Source organism: Chlorocebus sabaeus, chromosome 18 (assembly GCF_047675955.1).
Source record: "Chlorocebus sabaeus isolate Y175 chromosome 18, mChlSab1.0.hap1, whole genome shotgun sequence".
In the NCBI taxonomy this organism is placed as follows: domain Eukaryota; kingdom Metazoa; phylum Chordata; class Mammalia; order Primates; family Cercopithecidae; genus Chlorocebus; species Chlorocebus sabaeus.
Genome location: NC_132921.1, coordinates 1523625 through 1540279, shown reverse-complemented (window position 1 = coordinate 1540279; position 16655 = coordinate 1523625). Strand labels below are relative to the sequence as shown.

Genomic DNA, 16655 nt, shown 5'->3' with positions numbered 1-16655 from the left:
AGGGGCTTTTCTCCCTTTGCTCGGCACTTCTCTTTGCTGTCACCATGTGAAAAAGGACGTGTTTGCTTTCCCTTCGCCATTATTGATTGTAAGTTTTCTGAGACCTCCCCAGTTATGCTGACCTGTGAGGCAATTAAACCTCTTTCCTTTATAAATTACCCAGTTTAGGGTCTGTCTTTATTAGCAGTGTGAGAACGGACTAATATACTTGGTAATAGTCACAATTAACTAGTTCATTAAAAAACAAAAAGCTGATAATACATGACTTACTGAATGTGCACTTGATAGTATATTGAATAGGTAGTTTTAAGAAAAAAATATGTCATCAGATTTAAATACTAGCATTTACATCGAAATATCTTTGCTGCTGTATTTAGAGCTTCCTTCTCTATCAAGTGCAGCTCTGAGATTATTAAATGTTGCGTGTCCATTTCGTAAACACTTTGTGTCGTTGATTGCTCTGTAGGATTATTGAGGCCAGGTGACAGTTGTGTGTTTTGTATGTGCACAGTGACTCTTAAAATTGAGAGATTTTTTCTATTGTTACCGGACTCTCTCAAATATGATATTACTATATTACTAGGATCAGTTGTCAGCTCAGTTAACAAAGTGTTGGCCAGAAATCAAATACTTAATGTAAGTGTGGGTTTTTAGAATGTGGCAGCAAAGATAATTCGTGCTGGACCTTCACTGGTGGACAGGTCTGTGAAAGTGGGTCGTTTTCCTCCTGTATCTTCTCTGTCCAGTGCCCTACATGTTCTTTGGCAAAGAGGACAGCAAATCAGTTATTCAGGATGCTAGGACTTGATAACATTATGATCATTTTCAAAATTTAGATATGTGTACTTTGAGCAGATACATAAGGCAGATGGTCATACTGTTTTGTTACTGTACTCTGTTTAGCTTTCTAATACTTTGTTCATAGTGTAATATTAACATCTTGAGAACTTTTTATGCTGTATTTTATCATAAACTTTTTTCCTTAAACAGGTAATTGAAGATAATTTCCATAGAAATGAATCATAATCACTATATGCCTGAAAATTAAAGACTCTTAAATATATTCTCTCTCTTTACCGTGTTACAGAATAATAAATCTTTCAGAAATGTTAGATCTTAATTACAGTCAAAAAGGATATGTTTTATCTTCAAAATGTTTTAAAATGGTTTACTGTATTATGTGTTATGACTATAGTGTTTCTTTTTCTCTCCTTTTAAAATGTGTTGATTTCAGAGAATGTGAAAAAATACAAGGAAAGAAGGGTGGATTGGATAGGTAGGGGAGAGTGAAATTGGATGATGAAGTCGGAGCTCTGGGTCCGTGGGGCGTCTCTACTGCCAAATGCTTTGCTATGAAAAGCATAGCAGCCGGGGTGGAGGCCTGCAGCCTGAGTGACCGTGCTCACAGGAATTAAAGTGGACAGTGTTTTGTGAATCTGTTTTCTGGTTGTGTGTAGGCATACACTTAGTGGTTTTAAAGCTATGTTAAGATTTGTTTCACACATAATTCTAAAGAGCATTGCTATTTTATAATATAAATAAAAATAGCTTCAGCCCTTATTGGCTTATATAATTGAGGCATGTAGAAAAAAATACAACATAATGCATATAAAAGTTTTGATATCTCCAAAGCAGATCTTTAGGAACAGTGTGATACTACTGAAATACAGCTGCTTTAAGAGGTGTTTGGGAAATAAGATCTTTTAATAAGATCTTATTGAAGATCTTTAAATCTTTAAAGTCAGTGTAACGAGTGTGATGTTAGTTTTTGATAGCTGTCATCATAAACCGAATGTAAAAGGAAGGAACATTTTCCCTTGTTAGGACAGTAATTTCAAAAATGTAAAAATTAACACACAAGGCCATTGCTAGTCTTAAGAGAGTGAGATGGAGAGAGTGAGGAAGTGAGGGAAGGAGGTTGGGGGAGGCCCGGGGGAGAAAGAGAGGCAGATACAGAGAGAAGGGGAGGAAGGGAGAGAATGAATTTGCCTGTTTTGTTACCTAAGTATGTCTCAAATTATGCATGCAACATTCATCTACTCTACATCATATTATACATGATATTTTATAGATATTTAAGTATATAGGAAACTTTATCAATGACTATTCTACATTAGATATTTTGTAGATAATAATTTATTCACATAGATAAATCACTTTTAGTAATAAAGCTTTAGATATAACTTTTTCAGTCCTCTCTTGTGTTGGTAAAGCTATTAATAGAGGCTGATTTTATATATAATTTGCTTTTATTTCTTTTTTGATCAGTTATGTGCTAATTAATGCCATTTATGATATTAACTTAAGGATTTTTACATCTCTGTGTTAAGTTTTAATTATGCTCAAATCATTTAGTAATATTTCTGATCATTGTGGACTTGGAACTGAAACAATGACAAAACATGGTAATAACCTGAGTGTTGTCCCCTTTTAAATTACTATGAAGAAATTCTCCCTTTGTGTTTTTATTGGGAGATAAAAAGTTGTGTTTGGAAGTTTACTAAGAGAAGTTAGTTATTAGTGACTGTCTGAAAGTATAAGTACAGGGAAATTTCTGAAGTATATTTTTCTGCATCTTATTTCTAAAGTAATTATTTTTTAGTTGAAAGTTGAACTTGAGTGTGCTATTGTTTCCTTGAATTGACTGTACTTCTTCTTTTTTTAAGGTAAAGTGCAAGTTAAGAGTTCAGACATACAAGTTGGAGACCTCATCATAGTGGAAAAGGTTGATGAATTTTTAATATATTTTAGACCTATATATACTGGTTATTAATGTTTAGCCTGATTGCAAGTAACTTCTGAATTTGAAAGAAATTGTTTGAGACATATATTTTGAATCATAATATCCTTGTGTAAGATTTGTTGTATGTGAAGAAAAATCTAGATTTTTGTATATTCTGTTTTGCTAAATTTCATTGTGTGCAAGCAGTCATATTTTTTTCTGAAATAAGATGGTTAACTGCTTAATGTTGCATTATCAAGATTATTTTATGTCATCACAGAATTGTATTTGAACCTATTTATAGTACTATGCTTCAGTTTGCAGAACTTCCTCCTACAGAGATAATCATTCCTCAATATCCATGAGAGAGTAGTTCCAGGACTCTGCCAAGGATACCAAAATCCACTGATGCTCAAATTTCTTGTATAAAATTGCACAGTCTATGCATTAATAAATCCTCTGTATACTTTAAATCAGTGGCCCCCAACCTTTTCAGCACCAGGAACCAGTTTTATGGAAGACAATTTTTCCATGGACCAAGGTTCAGTGGGCTTGTTTTTGGGATGAAACTGTTCCACCTCAGATCATCAGGCGTTAGATTCTCATAAGAAGTGTGCAGCCTAGGTCCCTTTCGTGCGCAGTTCACAGTAGGGTTCGTGCTCCCGTGAGAATCTAATGCTGCTGCTGATCTCACAGGAGGTGGAGCTCAGGAGGTAATGCTCGTTTGCCTCCACTCCCCTCCTGCTGTGCAGTGCCATTCTTAAAAGGCCCGGGGTTAGGGACCTCTGCTTTAAATCATCTCTAGGTGATTTATAGTACTTAATATGATAGAAATGCTATCTAAATAGTTATACAGTATTTTTTTATTTTTGTTTTCTTATTTTTTATTTTTATTTTTTTCCTGAATATTTTCTCTCAGTGCTTGGTTGAATCCCCATCTGTGGAACCCGTGGATACAGAGGGCCAGCTGTAGTTATATTACACATAATTATTGGATATAATTCATATGGTTAAAAAATTTAAGAGGGAAAAGTGAATAGAAGTAAAAGCATTACAAAAGAAAGTTTTGATCAATGTAGGAAGAAGCTGTAAGAAAAACATTAGGTCCGATGTGGAGATCGTCAGGCTGCTGGTGGTGTGGAGAGTGACTGAAGGTGCAGGCTGCATGTGGGGGGAGCTGGTGGTGTGGAGAGTGACTGAAGGTGCAGGCTGCATGTGGGGGGAGCTGGTGGTGTGGAGAGTGACTGAAGGTGCAGGCTGCATGTGGGGGAGCTGGTGGTGTGGAGAGTGACTGAAGGTGCAGGCTGCATGTGGGGGAGCTGGTGGTGTCGAGAGTGACTGAAGGTGCAGGCTGCATGTGGGGGGAGTGCATTCAGAGTGCTCTTATCTGCCTCGTCCCCGACCACATGAGTGCTGTGCGCAGGACACCTGTGTCTGTGTTAAGGGAGTTCATTCTCAAGTGTTATCTGCCTGCTTCCATGACTGTGTGAGTAAAAAGAGCTCAGGTCACACACAGGAAGGGAGAAATTGGAAACCCAGAAACAAATATCAGAGGAAACCAACTGAAAATAAATAATAAAATGCAGACGTACATTCTAATGGTCTAAATACAGCAATCAAGACACAGAATAGATAAAAAACACACCAAAAACCCAAGATGCATCTCTATGTTGTTTACACAAAAGTCTCTTCAAATACGGTGACATAGATAGGATGAAAGTAAAAGGATAGAAAAATATATACAACGTAAAATAAAAGTAGTAGGAACTATATTAATGTCCAAGAAAATGTACTTCAGAGTGAAGAAAATTACTACATACAAAAAGAGATATTATATGACAATAATAGGATTAATCCATCAGGAAGATACAATGATCCTAAGGTGGTACTCACCAAACACCATATCCATAAAATTGGTGAATCAACAACTGTCAGAGCTGAAAAAAGTAGACAAGTCCAGTTACAAGTGGATACTTCAGCACCACCCTTCAGGCGTTGGATAGAAGTAGTGGACAGACGCTCTGCAGGGATGTGGAAGATTTGCATAGGACCAACCAGCAGGAGTTGTCTAGCATGCATAGACCACTGTACCTATCAGTAGGAGAGAACACATTTATTTCAAGTGTCTATAGAACATTCACCAAGATAAGACATATTCTGTACCATAAACCTCAACAAAATGAAAAGAATTGAAATCACACAGAGTATGTTCTCTCACTATAATAGAATTCTTAAAAATCAATAACAAAGGCAACAGGAAAACTCTAAAACGTGGAAAGTAAACAGCACACTTTGAATTAATTTATAGGATAGATAGTAAGTCTCAAGGAAACAATACATATAGCTGAATAAAAATGAAAATTCTGCATTCTGGAATAAGTGGAATGCATGTAAGGGCAGTGCTGGGATTAACTGTAGCATGAAACTCCTATGTGGAAACAAGCAGAGGTCTTGGGTCAGTAGTCTAAATCCCTACTGTAAGAAACTAGGAGAAGACAGCAAAGTTAAACCAAGGCAAGCAGAAGGAAGGCAATAATAAAGATACAAGTAGAAGTCAGTAAAATGGAAACTAGGAAGACAAGATAGAAAATCAATGAATACAAAAGCTGGTTCTTCTAAATAAGTTAATAAAATTGATAAACCTCTAGCAAGCAAGACTGATCAAAATAAAAAGAGTAATGTCACAAATCACCAGTATCAGTAATGAAATAGAGGCTTTCACTATAGATCCTGCAGACATTAAAAAGACAGTTACGAAATACTACAAACACCTTGATGCTCATAAATAGAAGAAATGGACAAATTCTTCTGAAACCATAAAGTATAAGAATTCAGTCAAAATGAAATAGTATGAATAGTCCTGTAGCCGGTAAAGAAGCTGAATTAGTAATTTAAAGCTCTAGGAAGGAAATATCTGGGTCCAGGAGAATTCCTTAAAACCATTAAAGAAGACTTAGCATCAACTTCACACAGTTTTCAGAAAATAATTGAGAATGCTACACTACCCAACTCATTTTATGAGGTCAGGAATGTCTTTATCTCAACACCAGAAAAAAAACAGTACAATAAAAGAAAACTACAGCCCACTTGATAATCAGCAATATATAAAGAAGAGTAATACATCACATCCCAGTACAGGTTGTTCCAGGTATGTAAATGTGGTTCAGCATTCTAAAATCCAGCAATGTAATTTGCCCTATCAACAGAATAAGGAAAAATCACTCAATCAGTTGTTGCAGGAAGATCATTTGACTTAACCCAACACTCATGCATGATAAAAACTTTGAGCAGGTTGGATTAGAGGGGGAATAGCCATATCTTGTTTAAAAAGAATCTACAAAAACACTTGTAGTCAACATCATACTTACTGGTGTAGGACTGCATGCCGCCTCTCTGAGACTGGGGACAAGACAAGGATGTTTGCCGTTACTACTCTTATTCAATGGCACTTCTAGTCTGTAAGGCAAGAAAATAAAAGATTAGACAAGAAATAAAAATGTCTCAATTTGCAGATGATATAACTATGTATACATGTACATAGATACATATACATATATGTTGAAAATCCCAACGGATCTGTAGAAAATCTGGAACTAGTGAGTCCAACACGGTGTCAGGTTATACGATCGATGCACAAATATGAACCTCATTTTTATATAATAGCAATGAACATGTGGGCACAGAAATTTAAAATGCAGTACTCTTACAGTCATTCTATGAAGATGAAATCTATGCTGAAATTTACAATGTATTGATAAAAGTAATTTAAGGAAACATAAGTAAATAGACCCGTCTGTTTTCGATTGGAACATTCTGCATTTCAGTTTTCCCAAAATTGTTCTGTATGCTTAATACCATTCCTATAAAAATCTCAGCAGGGTTTTTTTTTTCTTTTTATTTTTAAAGACATAGATAATCTTATTCTAAAATTAATTTGGAAAGGCACAGGTTGTAGAATAGCTAAACCAACTTTGACAAGGCAAATAAAGTGGGAGGAATCATCCTTCTTGATGTTAAGGCATATTACATGGTTACATTAGTCAACATAGTGTGGAAGAAGGATAGAAACAAAAGTTAACAAAACATTATAGGGAAACCAGAATTAGACAAAGGTGTGAAAATGATTAAGTGGAGAAAAGGTAGCCTTCTCAAATGGAACTGGGCATCCAGAGGCTAAAAAAAAGGGTCATGGACTCAATGTAAAATGTGAAACTGCAAAACTTTTAGAAAAAAAAAATATTTAGAATCTGGGGATTGGAAAATATTTCTTAGAATTGACACCACAAGGACAATGTGTAAAAGGAAAACTTGATAAATTGCATATCATTAAAATTAAAACTGTGTGCCTTGTTGAAAACCATGTGAATACAATGAAAATCTACAGATGGAGAAAATATTTGTAAACCATATATTTGACAAAGATTTCTATCTAGAATATATAAAAACTCCTAAAACTTAACAGTAAAAAAAAAAAAAAATTGAAATTAGAAAATGAGCAAAAGATTTCAAGAGACATTTTGACAAAGATTTACAGATAGAAAATAAACACATGGGCCAGGCACGGTGACTCACGCTTGTAATCCCAGCACTTTGGGGAGGCCGAAGGGGGCGGATCACGAGGTCAAGAGATCGAGACCATCTTCGCCAACATGGTGAAACCCTATCTCTACTGAAAATACAAAAAAATAGTTGGATGTGGTGGTGGGCGCCTATGGTCCCAGCTGCTTGGGAGGCTGAGGCAGGAGAATCGCTAGAACCCGGGAGGTGGAGGTTGCAGTGAACCGAGATTGCGCCACTGCACTCCAGCCTGGTGACAGAGTGAGACTCTATGTCAAAAAAAATAAAAAAATAAAAATAAACACATGAACAGGAATTCAACATCATTAGTCATCAGGAAATGCAAATTAAAACACAATGAAATATCAGTATGCATCTATCAGAACAGCTAAAAGGAAAAAATGGTGACCAGTACCAAATGTTGGAAACAATGTGAAGAATCGGATCACTTATATATTGCTTGTGAAAATACAAACAATACAGTTATTCTGGAAAATCACTGGATAGTTTCTTTAAAAAAACTGTGTAGCCATCATACTACCCAACAGTTGCACTCCTGGATCTTTATCAGAGAAATGTTAAATTATGTTGATACAAAAAACCTGTGCAGGAATGTCTATATCTACATTATTCACAGTAGCTCAATTCCGGAAAGTCCATATATCCCAGGTGGGTGACTGGTCAGAGAAGCAGCCGTGCATTCATGCTGTGGCATGCAGTGTTAGGAGAACACAGGACTCCTTGCTCTTGTGGTGCCCCTAGTCTTGAGGGGAAGGAAAAAGAAACAAAAGTGTCCAATAATTGTTTGAAATTATCTGGTTTGTTTATGAGTGCTCCATAGAAAATAAGACAGAATAAGGACATAAAGAGAATGAATATGAAATTAAAAAAAAAATACTTTTAAGGGCTGGGCATGATGACTCATACCTGTAATCCCAGCACTTCGGGAGGCCAAGGCGAGAGGATCACATAAAGCTAGGAATTTGAGACCAGCCTGGACAACATAGACCAAAGTTTAAAGAATTAGCCAGGCACAGTGGCACATATCTGCTGTCCTAGCTACTTGGGAGACTTAGTTGGGCCTGGGAATTCAAGGCTGCAATGAGCCGTGATCATTGTTGAAACATATTAGAGAGACCGAAGTAAATGTAAAGACATTTCATGCCCATGGTTAGAAGTATATGTTGTTCAAAAGGTGGTGTTCCCTAAATTGATCTATAGATTCAGTATTAATCCCTCTCAAAATCCCAGTTGATGTCTTTGCAGAAATTGACAAGGTGATTCTGAAATTTATATGGACATTGAAGGGACCCAGAATGGCCAAAACGATTTTGAAAAAGATGGACAAACTTTGAATATTTGTACTTCACTGTTTCAAAACTTAATACAGATTTACAGTAATCAGCATTTACAGGAGCTAGCATTACATTGAGAAACCAGAAATAAACTCTGAAATGTATGGTTAATTGATTTTTGGCAAGAGTGCCTAGAAAATTTACCAAGGTGGGAGTGTGTTAGGACAGGGGCTTTTTTGGCGCCGTGTTCTTTATGAGATACATCCATGTTGTTGTGTGTAGCTGTTACCCACCCATTTTGGGGTTGTATAGTATGGTTTTTATCTGTTTTCCTGTCGATGAGTTTTCAGGTTACATGTAAGTTTTGCCTATCATGAAGGATACTTTTGTGTCATGTTTGACTGTATTTCTTGGTGCACACGTCCACACGTTGCTGCTGCAGGTGTGCCTAGGAGTGGAGCTGCTGTGTTTTGGGTTATGCAGTTCTGCTGTGGTAGACTCTGCACGTGGTTTTGCAAAGTGGTGTACCAAATTCTGCTCCAGTCAGCAGTGCCTTGGCACGTTTGCCAGCATGTGCATTTTCAGCCTTTTAAAGTTAGCGTTTCTGATATGTATGTAGAAGTGTTTTTGTTTTTGTTTTTTAAATTAAGTTCTGGGGTACATGTGCAGAACATGCAGGTTTGTTACATAGGTATACACGTGTCATGGTGGTTTGCTGCACCCATCAACCCGTCGTCTACATTAGGTATTTCTCCTGATGCTATCCCTCTCGTAGACCCAGAGTGAGCAGGCAACCTACAGAATGGGAGAAAATTTTTGCAATCTATGCATCTGACAGAGGGCCAATATCCAAAATCTACGAAGAATTTAAACAAATTTACAAGAAAAAAAAACCCCATCAAAAAGTGGGCAAAGGATATGAACAGACACTTCTCAAAAGAAGACATTTATGCAGCCAACAAACATGAAAAAAAACCTCATCATCACTGGTCATTAGAGAAAAGCAAATCAGAATCACAATTGAGATACCGTCTCACGCCAGTTAGAATAGTGATCATTAAAGTCAGGAAACAACAGATGCTGGAGAGGATGTGGAGAAATAGGAACACTTTTACACCGTTGGTGTGGGAGTGTAAATCAGTAGAAGTGGTTTTAATGCATATTTCTATGAAGTCTAATAAGATTCAGTACTTTTTCATATGATTTTGTGTGTCTGTCATGTGACAAGCCTGCTAAAATCCCTCGGAATTTCTCTTCTGAGTTATTCTTATCAGTTTGTGGACTTTTGTGTGTTCTGGTTTGGAGTCTTTCGTTAGTTATATATGCGTTGCAGATATCTTCTTCTTCTTTCCTTGCAGTCTGTATTGAACAGAAATTCTTAAATTTAATGAAGTCTGTTATTAATCTTTTTATGTAAGGTTAGTTTTTTAGACAATTTTTGTTGATGGTCTTTATAAGCATCCTTACCTCTCAAAAAGTCATGAAAATATTCTTGTCATGTTTGGTGAATGACGACGATTCAGTGGGGAAAGAACTATTTTTTTTTTCTTTTAGGCATTTTATTGTTTTGGCTTTCAGATTTAGAACTGTAATTCTAGGTAGATTTTTGTGTTTACATTGAAGTCGAGGTCAGGTATGGTCTCTCATCATCCCCTGATGATACTGGGTTTTCTCAGCGCTATTGATTGAAAACACAATTATTTCCTCACTGATGGGCAGTTTCATCTTTCTCATAGAGTCCCTATATATGTGGACCTATTTTTGGACATACGGTTTTGTATTGGTATAATCGTCTATCTTGGTGTAATCCCATCTTTTCTTAACTACTCTAGTTTAGTTTTATTAGGTTGTACAGTTAATCCTCACATTTAATTTCTCTCAATAATATTTTATAGTTTTTTGTGTAGAGGTCTTACATATCTTTTATTGGTTTCATTCTAATATTAGTTTTTTTCCTAGTGTTAGAAAGAAATAGCTCTATCCAATAACATAGCTTTGTTCAGCTTTAACGTGTTACGTGTTGACTGACAATCCATTTATTTACCAATTATTATCCATTTATTTACCATGGGTGGGTAAGTCTTTACTTAGGTCTCAAAAATCATACATAATTCATGAGATTATGTGAAGTATTCTTAGTACAATTATATATTTTTTCTTTAGACCGATATAGCTTTCCCAGTTGATAGAACTATTAGTGATAATGATTAAATGTATGAATAATGACTTGTAAAAGTTTGTATATGCCATAAAATATCTTTGAGTTTTTCTGTGTCATGAAAGAATATCACAAATCTGTGGGTTTTTGCTTGTTGGCTTGTTCAGTCATAGATTCATTCTTTCACATCTATGAAGTGTTTTGTGTATGATGTGCTCTGTTTTGTGGGCATTGGAAGACCACAGTCCTCACTTTCCAGGGCCGTTTAGTCTAATGGGGAGGACATAATTTTTTATAAGGCGATACCTGCTGTGTTACATGTACAGACTAACAGAGGCCACAGAAATGGCAATATTTAACTTTTTTTCAGACATAAAGCTTTTTTTTTTTTGAGACAGGGTCTTGCCCTGCTGCCCAGGCTGAAGTGCAGTGGCGTGAACATGCCTCACTGCAGCCTTGACCTTCCTGGTGCTCAGGCCATCCTCAGCCCTCAGCCTCCCTGGTAGCTGAGACCACGGGCATGCCACCCACAGGCATGCCACCCACAGGCATGCCACCACACTGGCTACTTTTTCAACTTTTTGTAGAGGTGGACTTTTGCCATGTTGCCCTAGCTGGTCTCAAACTCCTGGGCTCAAGTGATCCTCCCATGTTGGCCTTCCGAAGTGCTGGGATTACAGGCGTGAGCCACCATGCCTGGCTGACATGAAGCCTTTTTTTTTAGATGGCGTCTCGCTCTGTCGCCCAGGCTGGAGTGTAGTGGCGTGATCTTGGCTCACTGCAAGCTCCGTCTCCCGGGTTCACGCCATTCTCCTGTCTCAGCCTCCCGAGTAGCTGGGACTACAGGCGCTGCCACCACACCCGGCTAATGTTTTGCCTTTTTTTTTAGTGGAGACGGGGTTTCACCGTGTTAGCCAGGATGGTCTCGATCTCCTGACTTTCATGATCTGCCTGCCTCGGCCTCCCAAAGTGCTGGGATTACAGGCATGAGCCACTGGACATGAAGCATTTTTAAAGTCACTACTACATACCAGTATATGACTCACTCATGGGAAAAAAATCTTAGCATTTCAACTAAAATGTGAATTAAAGTATCAATTTTTTATATACAAATTGTGTTAGTTATTTCAGCAGAATTTTAATTATATTAGTTGTTTTCATAGCTATTTCTTCTTTGGAATGGAATTGTGTTAATTTATAAACCTGCATATAGATAATTAATCTTTTATAATACTCTTTGCAGAATCAAAGAATTCCATCGGACATGGTGTTTCTTAGGACTTCCGAAAAAGCAGGTATTTTTACGTTTAAAAAAACTTACCTAACTGTATATTATTATTGCAAAAACAAATTTACAAATATCTATACAAGCGAAAACTGTTTTCCTTACATTTTTAGTATGCTGCAGCAATGAGGAATATTCTGTAGAATGGTATTTTACTTTGAATATAAACACATGAAACCTCTGAAAAAAGAGTCCACATTTTCATATGAAGCTACTTTACAAAGAAAATACACGTACTCCAGTTACATTGCTGATAATTTAGTATTTTCATAGTTTAATTTTCATTTTTAAAGGTAAAAGTAAAAATTATCCTGTAAAAATTTTCTTTGAGTAATATATTGAATTCATTAACACCTAAATTATATTTAATAGTCAATATTTAAAAGGATGTTTGCTGTGAAATATATTTGTTTAAAAATAATCCTATCAGGACCTGTGTATCCGATGAGTGTTTTCATTCAAAGTCATACTGACATCTGATTAAATGATGATGTTACTTAAAATTTGATGGCTATTTTGCATTTGCAGTTTTATTCAGCAGTTCAGCAAATACTTGTTTACCACTTACTGTTAATACGTACCAGGCACCAACTGTTGCTTAAGATACAAATGGGAGCAACTTTTACAGAGTGGATGGTCTCGGTGGAAGTGCATCCATGGACAGTGATAATCCTGATTGTGTAGGTGCTGGACTCAGAAATGTTTGGGGCTATGTGGGAACAGATAATTTTGCCTATTGAGTTGACGCAGACTTTGCAGGAAAAAACACTATTTGTATGACCTGAGCTTTCAAAAATGTAAAGATGGAAAAGAGGTAATTGGATAGAAGCCTAGTGTGGCCAAATAGAAAAATTGTTGGAAATCGGGAAACCTGAGTTTGAATCACTTTGGCCCGTTTCTAGTTATGTGACCTTGCCAGGTGGGCACACGTTTTCGTCGTCTCTGAAATGAGGGAGGCATATCGAGTAATGTCCAGAGTTTCTTTCTGCCCTACATTCCTGACATTTTTTTATAAATGAACAGTGGTTTTTAAGGAAGCGAGGCGTGTTATTATTTTTATTAGAAATGCAGCATATATCTTATTTCTAGTGTGAAAACTGTAGAAAGGACTGTTAGATTTCAGAGTTGTTGATTTAATTTTTCTCTATAAACAACATACTTTCAGAAGTGACGTTTTTGTCATGAGAAAGAAGAAAAGTGTTTTCTCTTTCTACCAGTTGTTGTTATGATTATTTACATTGTGAGATGAATTCTGCCATTAACAGGAGATCAGCTCTACCCAGTAATCAAGTGACTTCTGTACACTTGATATGTTTAATTTATTATGTGTTGTTTCATGTGAGCTTTTATTTTCCCAACTGTGGCAGGGACTGGCTGGCTCCTTTTCCAACCCATTTCTCTTTCCTGTTGGAAACATGGCTAGACTGCCCTTCCTGCCCAGTTAGCTGGTCCCATGTCACTGAACTCTGGCCAAAGCGGGAGAGCCAAAAGTCCGTATGCCACATCTAGCCTTGCACCTAACCTCTCCTGCGGTCTCCTGCTGTCTCTTGCCCCTTGCTGGTTAGATGGCCATGACTAGGGCAGTCGTGGAAACTGCTTGTTAAAGATGCCAAAGCTTCCATCAGCCTGGTGTCCTGAATGAATGTGTGGAACAGAGCCCCTCCCCTTCCATTACCAAATGAACTGTATATGGAAGAGAAGTAAACTCCTATCGTTAAGCGGTTCCATTTGCAAGGTTAATCTTTTATGCTGGCTGGTGTTTCCTTAACTGATTTCTCATCCTAATTGCTCTTCATTCTGGAAGCCTTCTTACTAATTCTCTTTGCAAGTGGCATTATTTGCTTTTGAAATGTTAATGTTTATATTTTGAAGCCATCATTTGCCAATATTGGAGTAGAATATGCTCTTCTTTCAAGTACTTCTGCTCTTCTTAACAATAGTGTAATAAGACCATTTAGGTGCTTTTACAGTCCACTGGGTAGGCTGCCGTCATAGTTTGTCACATGTGAATAACTCACCTCGTAGTGTATTGCTTCACAGCACAGACGACTGAGTGGGAGAACTCTGCAGGCCCTCCAGTCCCCAGAAAGGCTGATCTCCTCAACCACAGACAGAGGCCAGAATACATAACCCTTGATCATGGGTGTGTGGTCCTTTTGTGTGTTGGTGGATTTGATTTGCAACTGTTTTGTTAAGGCTTTTTTTGCATCTATTTTTAAAGGATGTATTGGACTGGGCACGTTGGCTCACACCTGTACTCCCAGCACTTTGGGAGGCCGAGGTGGGTGGATCACTTGAGGTCAGGAGTTCAAGACTAGCCTGGCCAACGTGGCGCATATATATATATATATATTTATGCAGAAATTAGCCGTTCGTGGTGGCACAGGCCTGTAATTCTAGCTACTCAGGACGCTGAGGCAGCAGAATCACTGGAACCTGGGAGGCAGAAGTTGCAGTGAGCCGAGTTTGCACTACTGCACTCCAGCCTGGGTGACGAGAGTGCGACTCTGTCTTAAAAAACAAAAAAACAAAACACAAAAAAACATGTATTGACGTACAGTTTTTTGGGGTTTTTTTTGCTGCTGCTTGTGTTATTTTTGTTTTGGTGTCAGGGTAATACTGGCCTCAGTGGAATGAGTTAAGAAGTGATCTTTCTTCTATTTTTTGGAAGAGTTTGTGAAGAATTATTAATTCTTTGTTAAGTGTTTGATAGAATCCACCCATGAAACCCTCTGGGACTGGACTTTACTCTGATTTTTAAAAAATTACTAATTCAGTTTCTTTACTTGCTCTATAGGATTATTCAGATTATCTATAGACCCAGTCAGTTTTGGTAGTTTGTGTCTTTTTCATAATTTGTCCACTTTATCTAGGTTATCTAATTTGTTGCCATGCAGTTGTTTTTAGGATTTCCTTAGGGTCCTTTTTGTTTCTGTCATGTTGATAGTCATGTACCCTCCTTTGATCCTGATTTTAGTAACTCTTTTGAACTCCTCTCTTTTTTTCTTGGTCACTCTAGCTTAAAGGTTTGTCAATCTTGTTGATCTTTTAAAATATCCAGCTTTTGGTTTTAATGATTTTTCATACTTGTTTTTCTGTTCTTTATTTCATTTATTGGTTTCTGTTTTTATTGTTTTCTTCCTTCCGCTTGTTTTCTGTTCAGTTTAGTCTTCTTTTTGTAGTTTAAGGTGGAAAGTTAGATTATTTACTTGAGGGTCTTTTTTAGTACAGGTGTTTATAACTACAAATTTCCATCTAAGTCCTGCTTTTGCTGTATTTCATGAGATTTGGCCATACATCTCAAAATTAATTTCTAATTTCCCTTGTGATTTTTTCCTTGATTCATTGCTTATTTATTTTTAGTTTTTATTTATTTTTTTTTTTGTAGAGACAGGGTCTTGTTTTGTTACCCAGGCTGGAGTGCAGTGACATGATTATAGTTCACTATGATGATCACTGTAACCTTGAACCCCTGGACTCAAGCAGTTCTCCTGCCTCGGCCTCCCAGGTAGCTAGCAATTCAGGCACACAACACCACATCTGGGTAATTTTTAAATTTTGTTGTAGCGACAGGCTGTGTCTGTTGCTATGTTGCCCAGGCTGGTCTCGACTTCCTGGCCTCACGTGATCCTCCCACCTTAGCCTCCCAAAGCACTGGGATTACAGGTGTGGAGTCACCTTATCTGGCCTGATTCGTTGTTTATTAATGAATATGAATTTCTACATATGTATACATTTTCTAAATTTCCTTCTGTTATTGATTTCTAATTTCATTCCATTGTAGTTGGAGAATGTACTTTATATTATTTCTATCCTTTGAAGTTTATTCACATTTGTGAAAAATGTCGTAAGATATTGGGTATCTTTGAGAATATTCTGTATGCACTTGAGGAAAATCTACATTCTGCTCCTGTTGAGTGGAATGTTCCATAGATTTTTGTTCTAGTTGGTCTGCATATTTGTTCAAATCTCCTTTTTTCGTTCATCTTCTGTCTGGTTGTCCTATCCATTATTGAAAGTGGAGTACTGAAGTTTATCACTCTTTCTCTGTTTTTCCTTCTATTCTGTCAGATTTTGATTCATGTATTTGAAGTTCTGCTGTTAGATGTAAATATATTAATGTTTGCTTGGCAGATTGACCCTTTTATCTTTATAAAATGTCTTCAGCCATGCTGAAGCCAAACTCTTTTGGTTACTGTTTGCACCTTTTTTCTGTTGTCATACTTTACCTATTTGTGTCTTTGAACGCAGAGTATGTGTCTGTAGACACCATGTAATTGCATCATGATTTTTCATTCATTCTGTCAATCCGTAATCAGCTTCATTTAGGAAAATTCACATCCAGTAAAATGTATCCATTTAAAATCTTAGCAGGTAAGTACACTTGCTAATTATTATTCTCAAGCTCCGTTTGCCTTGTCGTCCTGCCTGATCAGCCCTACAGCCCTACCTCAGTCCCTCCAGTGTCTCTTCTCTCATACCTGGCTGTAGAGCTCCAGCTGAGAAGGCCACACAAGCATCTGACGGGAGCTCTGTGAATCAGTAGAGTTCACTGTGTACCCCACAGTGTTCCTGTTGACTAGGCCCGTTCTTGAAGGTGGCTTATTCCAACTTTCTCAGTGTTTCTCCTGCCTGCCT

The 16655-nt window shown here is 37.2% G+C and overlaps 1 protein-coding gene across 8 annotated transcripts in view; it reads left to right on the top strand.

Annotated features, from left to right (window-relative positions):
- Window positions 1–16655, top strand: part of ATP9B (ATPase phospholipid transporting 9B (putative)) — a 293323-nt gene that overhangs the window by 67734 nt on the left and 208934 nt on the right. For 7 of the 8 annotated variants that reach the window (XM_008013727.3, XM_008013730.3, XM_008013726.3 and 4 more), the window contains 2 exons: window positions 2667–2725; window positions 11976–12027. In XM_008013727.3, the coding sequence (XP_008011918.2) occupies window positions 2667–2725; window positions 11976–12027 (111 nt within the window). The remainder of the gene's footprint in view (window positions 1–2666; window positions 2726–11975; window positions 12028–16655) is intronic. The other variant, XM_008013734.3, reaches the window with a different exon arrangement.